At 41.6% G+C, this 13,748-nt stretch overlaps 1 protein-coding gene across 1 annotated transcript; it reads left to right on the top strand.

The window, feature by feature from the left end:
* The first annotated feature begins 1,078 nt into the window (after positions 1-1,078).
* atp5f1d (ATP synthase F1 subunit delta) lies at positions 1,079-6,315 on the top strand. Its single transcript, XM_041041173.1, has 5 exons — positions 1,079-1,310; positions 1,980-2,133; positions 2,739-2,827; positions 5,870-5,999; positions 6,182-6,315. The coding sequence occupies exons 1-4, from the start codon at positions 1,194-1,196 to the stop codon at positions 5,990-5,992; spliced, it is 483 nt and encodes a 160-aa protein (XP_040897107.1). The 5' UTR covers positions 1,079-1,193; the 3' UTR covers positions 5,993-5,999; positions 6,182-6,315.
* Positions 6,316-13,748: the final 7,433 nt, after the last annotated feature.

Genomic DNA, 13,748 nt, shown 5'->3' with positions numbered 1-13,748 from the left:
CATCTTATTACGCGATGAAATGAATCGGATGAAGAGCAGCTATGCCGCTCTACCGCGCAGCGAGGTTAATAAATATACCATTATGATATTTCACAGGCGCTTATGATTTTCATCAGTCCGGTGACACCGACAGCGAGGATAGCTCACGATTTGAATTGGCTGCACAAACAGACGAGCAGGCATGCAGCGAAGGAGGCACTCACCTACTCAACTAGCCTGGTCCATGCAGGGGTGGAGGGGCAAAGCCAATAGCGTGAAACTCTTCTCTGGACACTTTAATGTGGATTTTTAAAGCTAAAAGTATTTATGAATGAAACCCCACTGTTTAAGACACACCCACCACCGAGTCAGAGGCGCACCACGTGACGCAAAGAGTGAGGCAGAGCTGGGTGACTGAAGAGTTTCTGTCAGTCCTCACAGCGGCACAGAGAGCGTGTCAGTGCCGAGTGAATGGAAACTATATCACTCTTTTCAAATACATTTCAGCAACTATAAGGCTTCTCTTTTGTGCCCCTTGCTTCTTTTGTTGATTTGTTTTACCTTAGTTAGTCAGTCACTCGGTTGCGCGTGTGGGGAAAATGGTGAAGCGGTGCAGGCTGGGAGGTCTGCGGGTGGGGGGATATTTAGCGCCTTACTACTGGCACACAAAACAGCAACAGAAACTTGGTGCCAGACCAGACTACTGAGTCCCAGTGTGCTGTGGCCTGTGTAACACATGACACATGAATTTGGCGTCATCTAGTGGCGGTGTATGCTCAGTGGCTTCCTACTTGAACAGGCGGTAAATGTGTGTGAAATAAAGGATTTGTTGAATGGGCTTGTCCTCTCGTAATGTTGTTTTCTAAATGTTTTTATGATGGAAACCTGCCACGAATTAGAATTGAAAGCTGTTTCCGACTCAACGGACACAGTTACTACTAAATTATAATACTTGCTTGGGTTCAATATGTTGCTAGCAAGATGACAAATTCATAACTAACACACGAAAACAAGCCTTAGCCTAATTGTGATGTTGACCGAGCGGCGATTGTGTTCAAAGGACTGCACTACCCAGCAGCCTGTGCGTCACCGTAAAGCCTTGTGGGTAGGTTACCAACGTCCTTGTCCTACCAAGCGCACACCGACTGGCTTCAAGCAAGGGCTTGGGGATCTCTGTCATTCACTTGTACTTGAATAAAAACTGATTTTCAGACATGATGGCAGCAAGATTTCTCCGCCGGGCTCTCCCCGTGCTGAGGCAAACTCGCTCCTACGCCGAGGCCGCCTCCGGTGCCCCGCAGATGTCCTTCACTTTCGCCTCACCGACACAGGTAGTTAGCTAATGTTAACGCTACTGGCGAGGCTTCTCGGGCCCAGCTAAGCTATTCGGCTAACGTATTTTTTCTCGTTGAAGTGCGCCGTCACAGTTTGCAGGAAACTCTTTCTCTGGGGTCACTTAAGAGTTTTATACTATTGCATGGCTTTGCTGTCATTGCTATACCTACTGTTGCAGGTAATGCAGGAATGCGGGTTTGACATAGAGCTTGCAGTGTTAGGAAAGCGGGCTAGCTTAGCTAGCTAACGACGGCCAACCTAGCTGTCATTCACTGTCTTTGACCAGTGTGGTAGTGTGTACTTTGCGATACAATGAAAGCAGTGCTCTTTTTTTCAGTTCAGTATTTTTGAAGTATAATCTGCCCATAAATTGTGTTTTTACACTGTGTGTTATTGTGCAGCCGTCACGGAGCAAGAGCGTGTTAAATGCACTCTCTAACCTTGAGGTTCAAGTCAGTGGTTATATCTCGTCCCTCAAATGGGTTTTAGTATATTCAGTCAAACTGATTGTATCATATTGAAAACTTGTATAATCCTTGTTCTGCTATTTGCAGCTTGACAGCAGCATCTCTAACCAGTCACCATTTGTTTACTATGAACTGTTCAGTTCACAAGTCAATGAATGCATCCCCCCCCCCCCAATCTCCTGTCTCTCCACTCCTCAGGTGTTTTTCAAAGAGGCCAGCGTGAAACAGGTTGATGTGCCCACCCTTACTGGTGCGTTCGGTATCCTCCCTGCCCACGTGCCCACCCTTCAGGTGCTCAGGCCAGGCGTTGTCACAGTCTTCAGTGACGATGGCTCCTCTGTCAAATACTTTGGTAAGATTTTGTTTTACTTAAACAAGTGAGTAACTGAGGACAAACCTTTTCTAAAGTGCTGTAGTGTCATTTTCCTGCTTATTCCACTTAACAGTGACATCGGTGTATAGGCAAATTCTGGCTAGTTTTAATTTGTTACACATTATTTAAAATATTAGATCACCACGTATTAACATTGCCTCAGGGGACTGTTGTAGAATTGGGACCTCCATGGTTTAATGATGTTTCTCTTTTTCTCCTCTCTTAGCTCAAAGTATTCAATTCAGTGTTTACTCTGATTAGATATACAAAGTACCAGTGATGTCAATCTAAGTCTAAAGAAATTTGTGTATGGCGTGTCCACTAAATTCCTCCCCCACTTTCCAAGTTAGCCCTCACATTTTGTTCAATAAAGATGTTAATAATCGATCTTTCTTAATAGATGAAACATGATTCCTGAAGTATTTGGTCTGTGTAAGGTATTTGCTGTCAACTTGGCTGGCAAATAGCTCTGCTGTCCACCTTTATTTGACAGGGTGTCTGTGTCATCATTGGTTATAAAACACAGTGAAGATGACTTTATATTGTTATATTTATTTACACTGTTTATGGTTTTCTGTACACAGTGAGCAGTGGGTCAGTAACAGTCAATGCTGACTCTTCAGTGCAACTTCTAGCTGAGGAGGCTGTGCCCTTGGACCAGCTGGACATTGCAGTGAGTATAATAGCTTCCTCATGTCACTCACATACATACCAGAACTGCATCTGCACTAATATTGAATCAGAATCAGAATATCTTAATTGTCATTGTCCGTGTACAGTGAAAATGAATGCAATATTTGGTGCAAGAATAATAAAAGCAAAAAATAAATATGTAAAAAAAAATATAATAAGTAAAGGCATATAATTAAAAAGTAGCACACACACATCCATCATTATTGCACATAAAAAGGTTCTATAAAAAAGTATTGCACTGAATTCAGGAATTAGCAGCATTTAGGGCAATGATCGCTCTTGGATAAAAACAATTTTTGAACCAGCTAGTCCTGGTTGTAATGGTCCTGTAAGGGTAACAGTTCAAACAGTGCGTGACCCAGGTGGGATGAGTCCTTTGTTATGCTGTGGGCTTTGTTGAGGCAGTGGGAATAGTATAGTTAAGTGTAAAGATAGTAAAGAGGGGCAGAGGGCGGCCAATGATCTTCTGTGCCGTATTGATGACCTTCTGGAGTGCTTTCCTGTCTGCCACTGTGCAGCTCATATTGGCTGTTAAGAGCCTGTATATGACGAGATAATTACTATTATTTCAGATTTTATAATTTATGTTGCATCATTGTAACGAAATACTTAATTTGTGAGGTTTTTTTTTTATGTTAGCCAAAAACAGATGTTCCTGTAATAAATCAGTGAGCACTTTCTTTATCAAGATAAAATTATACACTGTAATTGCTATATAAAATTCCATATACTGTGATAGATTTTATCCATATGGGTCCTTAAAAAGTCTAAAATCCAAACATCTAAATTTTAGGCTTTAAAATGTCTTAAAACTATTCTGACAGGTCTGGAAAAATTGATTATTTCATGAAGTCAGCGTTGCTTTTAATAAAGGTTTGGGGAAAAAACTATACCAGTCACGCTGCAGCAAAACTTCAAAACAAAGCCAACATGGAACCTGTAACCACTTATGCAAACTTTGCAAACTGTGCAGCCTGGTACTTTCATCTAATATGGGAAGTGCAACTTCAACAAGATCTGGCTCAAGAACAGCACGTTGAGTGCTCGGTTGAAGTCTGTTGAAAATAACAAATTTGAATCCCGCTGCACCTTATGCAAGGAAACGCTCCTATTAGGACCTCTGGGTGCAAAGGCATTAGAGTCGCATGGGAGGTCAGAAAAGCATCAAGGTGCCATAAAAAGCCACTAGCAAACACACATTACTCCTGCTTACACACAGTCCTTTGTAGTCATGTGTAAATGAATGTTCATTCCAAAAGCGAATAAATTTAAATTGTAAGTAATTTTGGGACTCTGTCAACAGAAGACGTCATTTGTAAAATCGGTTTTTACCTGTTGAGTTGGACATGGCATCCTCAACCTGTTCATCACCTTTGGTCCTCTATAAATCATTGCACTTTAAGTCAGAAGTTGGTTGTTTTTTGTCTCTTCTATTTAAAACCAGACTCTGCATTGGTCTTGCTTAATTTACATTTTGTTTCCTGAGACCATGCACCAATTATCTTTGTACCTGAGGTGTCCTTGAGTGCTTTAAATCCAGAACGGCTCTGTAGTTCTACAGTTTTGACTTCGCTGTGGAGGCGAGCAAAGATGAATTTCTCCTTTTGATGTTATTATGATGGCGTGTGTGTATCAAGTTTCAAGGCTGATGTGATTCTTTATCAGTTCAAAAAGTTAAGAGTCAGTGTCTTCTTCAAAGTACGTTTGAGGTACGTTTTGTCACAAACTTTACAGAGATGAGAACTTTGAAATTTTTACCAGTCAGGGCTGAGTATGTATTGTTCTCCCACACACTTAAGGTCAGGTTCTTGCATATTTTTGTTGTTGCTTCTGAAATCAGACACCTACTTTTTCGCACATTTCGAAACTCGCAAAATAATTGGAGCTGTCGTCTTTTAACTCTTTAACATCTAGCATGGGCGACTCAATAAATGGTACCTTCAAAATGTCAGTGTAGTTTGTGTTCGTCAATCCTTTATGGATCTTTTATGTTTTAATGAGATTCATGTGATGTGTGCCCATATCCAGTTTGTTGAAGCTTGCATAAATGATTGTTCACCCTGGTTCGTCTCCCAGCAGGGACGTGGTCTTTGACAGCAGAGACTATTCTTTGAACCCACACTAGATTTCTTCCTCTGTTATTTTGATCTGCTGTGCTGATGAGCACCTTCCAACTGATGATTATCCATCTGATCAGTGTTGCGGTTGGACCTCAGTGTTGAGTCCTTGTTTAAATGTCAGTCTTGTTAATGCTAGGCTGCATTATTATGCTCTCGCCGTGGAGGTGTCTGTCTTTGACCTTGGGCAGCACCAGTGTCACTGTCAAGTTGACTTCATAGCAGTAAATTAGTTTTTTTTTTTTTTCCCCCCCCTTTCGTCATCTTCCACTCTGCAGTAACAATGCACATGGGCCCACGCTGTTAATAAGGAGGGAAAGGTCAGTCACTGTTGAGTTATAGCAGATGTGTCAAATCCCTACTGGGAGACCTTTAACTTCCAGCTATGTTTGGCATTTCTCGTTTCTAATCGCTACTGTGACAAATGGAGCTTTCAGAGCAGAGAGGCAGTGGGGATTTTCTCTGCTGGTCTTTCTCCCCACTTTTGACTCGTTCTTGTTCAGGCTTACTGTTTTGACTTGTACGTTTTAGTTAGCCTCAGAACATTTTTGGGATGGTTGGAGTTAGTGTCCTTTTGAGTTAGTTACTACTTAGACATTTTTTTTTGTTCTGAATAGTAGGATGATTAACCTATTTTGAGATTTGGTTTTATTTTGGTAACAGTTGGTAATACTTTTAATGTTATGTTTCATCAGATCTCATGTCGCTCTCGACATCAGATTCAACACTGCTGTAAGAGTTTGGTTCAGGACGAAACAGTCAGCACAATCAAAAATGAGACCTCAACAAAGATGTTTTAAAATGCTTGTAGTCCATTAAAACAAAATCTGAATTGTGGGTTTTTAGCAGTCGCTTCCCTGTACTACCTCTCCTTGTTATGCATTTTATTTTCTGTCTATTTTTAGGCTGCCAAGGCCAACCTGGAGAAGGCCCAGTCTCAGTTGGCCAGCACATCTGACGAGGCAGCGAGGGCAGAAGTTCAGATCAGCATAGAAGCCAATGAGGCCATCGTCAAGGCTCTGGAGTAGACCTGTGGTACGGCGCCTCAGCTTCTGCACCATGATCAGATTATCAACTAAGAATAATGATGCTTGACTGTTCACAGTTGTTAATATTATAGAAGATGGAAATGTTGACGGGAAATTAGTGGTGACTTACAGACAGTGTTATGTTTTTTGTGTATCAGACTGAGTCACAGTTCTTTCTTCCCCCTCTAGGTAATCTTTTCTGTTTCTTTGATGGAAGTCAATGGTCCATCTTTGTTTCCAGCTCACGTCAAGCGTCCAGAAGATTCCATGCTTGCTTTGTACAGTGGATGAAAGTAAAAATAAATTTATTTGGAATTACCTGATGGTTTGTGTTTGTGCTTTTTATTTACATATATATATTATTTTTTAATCTGGCCATCTGCCAGGCAACACAAGTAACAAGGAACTTCCTAGTCAGTTTGTTTGCTGTGTAGTGTGTGTTTCTGCCACTTGGGGGCAGCAGATATCAGCTATATTTTCCATCATAGCGTTTCAGATATTTAATTTCATTTCAGTTTTTCATATAAAGGCATTTTAAGATTCTTATTTTCTCATCAGGTCACAGTTTTAGGGAAGGAACTGTTGCATTTGCCATGTAATGTGTGCCGAATGAAGGATCCTCTTTCTGAATTACAGAGCAGTGTATCAGCTCCTGTGTCTGGTGAAAGCTTAGTCACACTTACTGTCACAGTGTTGAACTTATTTGTAACCCCCAGTAACTGCCTTTAATTTTTTTATTTTACTTTTTTGGTTTGGTACTGCTTGTTTGTTATGATTGATGACCTCAGGCTTATGTGACCAAGCCAGGAAAAGTCCTCCACTGCCCATCCTGTGGAAAACTGGGCCTTTCTCTTGTTTCATAACCACAGGTTTCTGCTCAGACTCGCTCCAGGAGGCGCTGACTTCATTCACGTGCCGACTTGAGGCTTTCAAAGCAGAAACCGCAACCGGTTTATTTTGAATGTCAAAACTCTCGAGGGCCTCTAACAAGTGGAAGAACCCTTGTTTACACAGAAATGTGCTCACAGCTTGTGTACATGGTGGAACTGCTGCTCATATGTTTTTAAAGCTGTATCGTCTGCATTGACTTTTCTCATCAGTGTAGGGAAATTGATATATTTCTGTCATTGCAGAGAGCAAGTACACCTATAATCAGTGAACATAAATTAACACCTTGATTTATAAATGTCAAATGCATTGAAACATCTTTTTTTCCACTGATTAAGCACATGCTGTGTAGACTTGCAGACTCTGACTTAAGTCAGTATCCATTAATAAAAAACGTCCTCAACACCTCTCACACATCCTGTTCTCTGTTCTCCTTTCCAATCTGTCTCTTTGATCAAAACCTTCTCATCCCTGCTGCACACAAACACACACACACACACTTGTGGACAATACACACTCATGCTCACTCATCAGTCAACCTCAGGGCCTGGAGACATATGAGTGAGTAACACTTCAGACAGACGAGATGAAACGGTCATGTCAAAACCACCACTTCTTTAATCCAGATTTATGAAAGGGGATGTCGAAACTGAGCTCTATTCCATTCTCTTCTGTGCGACCCATTGATATCCCACTCTCGTCGAAAGGCAAAGCAGAAAATGACCATGTGCTTTCCATGTGCACGCTCTGTTCTCTCAGTTTGTGTGCAGTCATGTAGCTAAAACAGTGCAGGATGTTCCATCTTTTCTGGAAAAGGAGATACTGTAATTGAGGAACTAGTCTGTAACATATCCAGTTTTAATTTGGGGTGAGTTTAAACTGGCACCGTAAGCATTTTTAGTGACAAGGAATGACTCAAGTCAGAGTCACCATATTCATCTCTGGAGACTTGTGATAGTAAGTCACTGGCTACGTGATCTTCCATGGTTGGCCACGTACTGTAATTAAAAGATTGCACCGTCTCCACCTGGGAGAGAATAACATGATACACACCATAACAATCCATGCCGTCATCTTTGAGTGTTACTCTTAACACAGAGCAGCTCCCGGTTTTGTGAGGACACACTGGGCTATACAGTTTTTACTGAGTCAACCAAGCCAGGAATACAAGAGACCAGCCCATGTGAGTCTTCATATTTAGTATGATGCCAGATCTAAAGTGACAGTGGGAGCACCGTGTTCTTTCAGCTTTCGTTTCTTTCAGTGTTAGTTCGGCTTTAAAAGAGGCCACGGCCATGCCTGTGGCTGGTGTCGCCCACAGCTAAACAATTTCAAGATTAAAAGCTTGGAGTGGTGGAAACAATTCATTGATCAACATAAAAACTAATCATCAGTAATCATGATATGCGACTGAAAGTTCGAGCCAAATATCAAGAAAAAAATAGGTGAATTTACTGCTTCTCACTGTTTCATGTCTGTAAAGTTAACATCTTGGGGTTATAGAGTCGGGCGGACTTTAAAGATTATTCGCATAGACCACGAAACCCAAACCCAAAGATATTTGCAGAGAACAGCAACAGTAGCTTGAAACAGCTAATGCCTCAGCTGTACTATGTGTTTAGTGCTAATTAGCAAATGTTAGCATGCTAACATGCTAAACTAAAACGGCGTACTTTGCATGCTGTACATCAGCATAGCTCAAAGCACAGCCTCACAGAGCCACTAGCAGGGATCATTTCTTGATAAATTACAATTCAATGTTTATTAAAATAGTTGGCCACTTTTCTGATTATTGATTTATCAGCTAGTTAACTAATGGTGTCATTGTTTCACCCAAAAAATCTGAGGATGCCACATTGTGTTGTGATGACTACTTTTTCACTATGTACTGACATATTCTTTATGTTTAAATAATAAGAAAACAAAAGTATTGCGTAAGAAACAAGATAAAATACAGAGGAAATTAAATAATGGAACTAGATTTGAGCTTGAGCCTTCATTAAGTCGGAAGGGCATAGTTAGGTTTGTGCCCAAGCATCTGTCAGTATAATGGTAATAGCTCACAGTCAAGTTAGTGGGCAATAAAATGAGTCATAAAGCCAACAGAAAGAATTGAGGAACAAGATTTTCTTTAAGTACTGGCAGAGGATCCAACATGACACATACTGGCTATGAGACAGCATGTTATTTTCCTGTATGCCTCCAGAGTGTCTTGATATAGGCTTAGTCACTGGCTGTATGGATCACGATATGAAGTGACTTTAACCTCATCAGACTTGAAACGTAGATGAGAGTCTCTCAGTGGATACTCAAACCGAAGCCCTCTTCATCTCTTTAATATCAACGCTCTTATTAGCCTCATGAAATCATGGGACATACTTCACATGCACCCCCATTGACATTTCACTCCTCATGTTAATGATAATTCATGCAGCTGACAGCATTGGGAGACCTGTTAATTTATCAGGCACGATTATGAAAAAAAAAAAAAAATAGAACAGTGTAATAGGTGAATAATAAGGGAGTTATGCATAAAACGGGGGAGGGACAGATGACACATAATGAGAGAGTAATCTGATTTTTAACCAGGTTCTGTGACTCAGCGAAAAAACACATCAAGATTGATTAAAGATACCACTGATTTAAACAAAAGACATGAAAGAACACAAAGGATTACTCATTTACTGGATGTAATGTAATGTTTTGACTTGATAACCAAGGAGGAAAAACAATCAGTCGGCCCATACGTGTATCTGTTTGTCTTGTTTGTCCTGTTTTGTAGCCGCCCAGTCTTGTCATGTTAAACATTTGAACTGAAATTTTTGATCATCTGCAGAGAAAGTATTTTCCAGTGGCAGGTGGTAGGCTACAGGATATTGAGAGTGTCTCATTTGTGAAAGCAAATGAGAGACCTGAGAACGAACCGAGAGGAAATTAAAGGTCCGGAAAATTTCAACGCTTCGAGCAATGTGCCAGCAGTGACTTTGAGGATGGCAATCTTCCACACACCAAAGTGCAACAAAAATTACACATATCATCCAGCGTGCAATAATCATCTGCCTTGGAACTTTAATATACTGTGGACCTCGTGTGGTACAGATTCACAGAATCTTTTTGGGGGTTGCTTTCTTGTGTGTGAAAACTACATTTCCCCCTATGAGATATGGCTAAGCACGACTAAGTGTGCATCAAGGGGGCGAATGGAGGCTCTGCAGCGGTAAGAGAAAAAGAGAGGCATCCAGAGAGCAGAGCTGATTGAAGTACTGACCTTTTGGTGGGACTGTGTAAAGAGGGGGCCTGCAGACTCTCAGTCAGCTGTCAGATACTGCATCCAGCCTGGTAGTGGGAGTAGGGCCCTGACACCAGCCTCCCACCACTCTGCCCTGTTTGTGTCATCCATCCCTCCATTCTTACAGCCTTCCATTCCACACAAACACCCACCCACCCGTCAAACGCACACCACACACACACATGCAACCAGGCACCGCCGCAAACACTCAACCAGACACAAACATCCACACAAACACAAACATATTTCAGCCTGTGCCAGCTAGGTAACATTTCTACAAATAGCAGTGTGGGCATTTGGGAGAAAATCGCAAAGCCGCAAACATGTCCTGCTGTAGGGGTGAGATAATCGGCTCTGTGGTAAGAGCAAATGGCCCCTTGAGTGGCAAGGCAGGTAATCATCACAGTGTTTTAGTGGGGAAGAGTGCTTTTCCGTCCTCATGCGTGTCTGTGCATATTTGCACAGAAATGAGCCGCCGATTCAAGGACATGCAGGTATAAAAATCACCACTATAGGTGTCTGTATAGGTATGTCTACCACCTACACTATGTCGAAACAAGAATCTCGAAATGTCTAAATCTAAATTAACATCTCAAAATAAATATACATTTATGCAGCCACGAAACCTGAAGCTGTTCTTGTTTGTGACGTGTCTTCCTATGAACCTGGTCCATGCCAGCCCAACACTGAAGAGATACAAATAGGTCTCTGTTTCCCCGTTGTGCTCAGTTGCTCTCACACTTCCTAGTAGTGGCACAGGTGGGGCACATTTACATTAGCGGCAAAAAACATGCTGTAGATTTGCTTAAATTGTTCTTGGAGTTATTCCATATCCCTGGTCTGTTTCCAGTTTTGCAGTGCTTTGATGATCGTCACTCAATTACACGTAACCAAAGAAAAACATCCACTCTTCCTTTTTATTGTAAATTCAAGACCCCTAATTGGCAGATCTGAGTGGTTTCACACACATTTTTACAGCAATATGCATAAATGAAAACTAAAGGAAGCAATGGCTGTCAAGAAGCTGAATTAAATCTTCCCTTGAAGAAAGATTGAATAACATGCTGTGTGTGTGTGTGTGTGTGTGTGTGCATGTGTTTGTGAGAGAAAATGAGGATGATGCAGGGCTTGCTTTGTACAGATGTGTAAAACATCCATCTTTCCTCATAGTTGCTGACAGTGGTGTTAGTAGCTGTCTGGCATTCCAACTGGAGGTGTCACATGCTACAGGGTTCAGATGAGTGCATCAGCAGGGTGGGACCCAACCTGTGTGTACAGTACAACATAGGCATGTGTGGCTGTGCTTAGGGTGCAAGTAAGGTTTTAGAGACAAAAGATGGTGCTGACAGATAGAGGGAGATTTGAAAAGGAGTGACATGCTGTAAATTTAAGACAACGTTAAGCCACAAAAGCATACTGGTTCTGCTCAAGGAAGTGTGATGTGAGCAGATTGGCCTTACACGCCACCTCTGACGGTATGCACGGATTGATATGAAGCCAATGAGGAGGCTCACTTCCGTTTTTTCTTTACATTTCTTATGCTTTTTTCAGTAGGAGGTTTCTGCCTAAGTAACCAACAAAACAGAAAATAGCACATGAGCTGCATAAATCCATTGCTCTACGACAGTGATTTCCAATCAGAGGTACTTGTACCACTTAGGCGGCTGAGGGTACACGCAAAGCTCAATTTGCTATTTAGCTTACAATTTGAATAAAAACTATACTCTCAAACTGAGTCAGCTGTAACGCCTGGTCACTAAATTTTGTGTAAAAACTTGTTGGCAAGAATGAAGAGAAGTTGAAACGGTTACATAAGACATGGACAAACAGTTCAAACAGTTGGCAAAAGGTAATGGATAAATTGTTAACATAGTTAAAATTAATGGATAAACAGCTGAAACTATTTGTGCCTGGTGTAATGGATAAATGGTGAAATAGCTAAACATAATGGATAAGTGGTTAAAATAAACAGTGGTGTCGATGAAGGGGTATTTGAGTCCATCTGACAAGGCTGTGACGTCACATTTGACAAAAAAGGATGGGAAACAATGCTGTACATGATCTGGCAACCTAATCATTACCCAGTGACTGATTACCAGACAGGTGGTACACTTTCCACCTGTGTGACAAGTTCATGTTAGAGTCATGATACAGGGAGGCCTGCAGGGGAGACGACCTAAGCTGACAGCTGTGAACCAAAGCTAACAGTAGTACCAGATGAATGTCACTAATCCTGGCGTGGACACCTGACTCGTCCCAAATGCTGATCCCTCAGTGCAGATGACATCTGACTCGCTTCACTATCCTTTTGCGGTGTTAGTCACAGAGATCGCACACTTTTTCCTTTCTCCTCTGTCAGTCCCATGTGATCCGTCCATCAGGCCCAGGGTGTGTTTTTCACACACATTTTCCTGTAGTCTGTCTTTAGCTGGGTTAAGCTGCTCTGCCCCCTGTTTCCAAAACAACTACTGGATGTGCCTGGGCACGTGAGGACACATTCATACTTGAGAACACACGCACACACACACACACACGTTTTGTACAGGTGGGGGCCCTGTTTTACACCTGTGTGTGTGTGTGCTTAACCACAACATGCCAAAAGAGGAATTGAGACAGAGTGTAAATATCACCATAGGAGCATCTCTGGGTTGCCGTTCCTTCCTCTTGAGCTGTGTTGAAACCTTCGTGTCATTGTTTCTGTTCTGCCATCTGTGCAGTTTTGAAACTTTCCAACTGACACAGGATTTCTTCAAATCTTAGCGACGACGTCACACTTCCTGACAAACGATGAAATAAGAACATCTGCTGCGTCCACTATCACGTCACTTTTGCGAAAGGTAATTGCCTTGATTCTGGTGGAATCAGTGATGACACTGTCCAGTGTTAACAAGCTTGTTGGCATATAAAGAAGGGTGCTCTGCTGGGTCAGATACAAATTAGGTTCAAAAGGATACATGGAATGGGTTAAGTTTGAGTTTGTACTATATGGCTTTGTGCCTATATGGATTTGTCTGCACATTTATCACAAAGCCGCTGGATGCATGTCCTGGCATGTGCAGTGAGAAATTCACCACTATTCAGCAAAACAACTTCCTCAGAAATATCTATTCTAGGTCATCCCTCTCAGTAAACACGAAACCCAGAACTTTTTGTCAAATTATATGTGACTGAATCCTGTGTTTTCTAATTATTATATCATATTTACTGTCACACAAAATTGTTATTAATTTAGAGAAAAAAAACAAGAGATCAACTCAGAGAAGTGAAACTACATTTGACACGCTTTTGCAAAAAGACTGGTGTACATGTGCTCCCCTTTAACCTTCACCATTCCAGCTAATCCCTCTGTGCTGGGTGACACTTGCTTCTGTCCTCAGAGTGACTGACAACTCATTGTGGCTTCATAGTCACAAGACTCTCTTCCCATTGAAGCACTATAGGAAAATATGCCAACAAGCTAATTTCCAACAAGAACACTCAAAGCAGGCAGAAATAACTCCCTTTTATGAAGGGACCAACTTTGGCAATGTTTCCAGGTATGAGGCCTCATGCTGGTGGCCCTCAACAGCTCCTATGGGT

The sequence above is a fragment of the Toxotes jaculatrix genome, chromosome 6 (assembly GCF_017976425.1).
Source record: "Toxotes jaculatrix isolate fToxJac2 chromosome 6, fToxJac2.pri, whole genome shotgun sequence".
In the NCBI taxonomy this organism is placed as follows: domain Eukaryota; kingdom Metazoa; phylum Chordata; class Actinopteri; family Toxotidae; genus Toxotes; species Toxotes jaculatrix.
Note: the sequence above shows the minus strand (reverse complement) of the source record. Positions and strands in the feature narration are given on the sequence as shown.

What these genes read in the sequence shown, in the direction of transcription:
- atp5f1d (XM_041041173.1), top strand. Translation starts at nt 1,194, where the DNA reads ATGATGGCAGCAAGATTTCTCCGCCGGGCTCTCCCCGTGCTGAGGCAA. An exon ending in CTCCTCTGTCAAATACTTTG is followed by an intron (nt 2,134 to 2,738) that starts GTAAGATTTTGT and finishes TTCTGTACACAG; the next exon opens with TGAGCAGTGGGTCAGTAACA. An exon ending in TGGACCAGCTGGACATTGCA is followed by an intron (nt 2,828 to 5,869) that starts GTGAGTATAATA and finishes GTCTATTTTTAG; the next exon opens with GCTGCCAAGGCCAACCTGGA.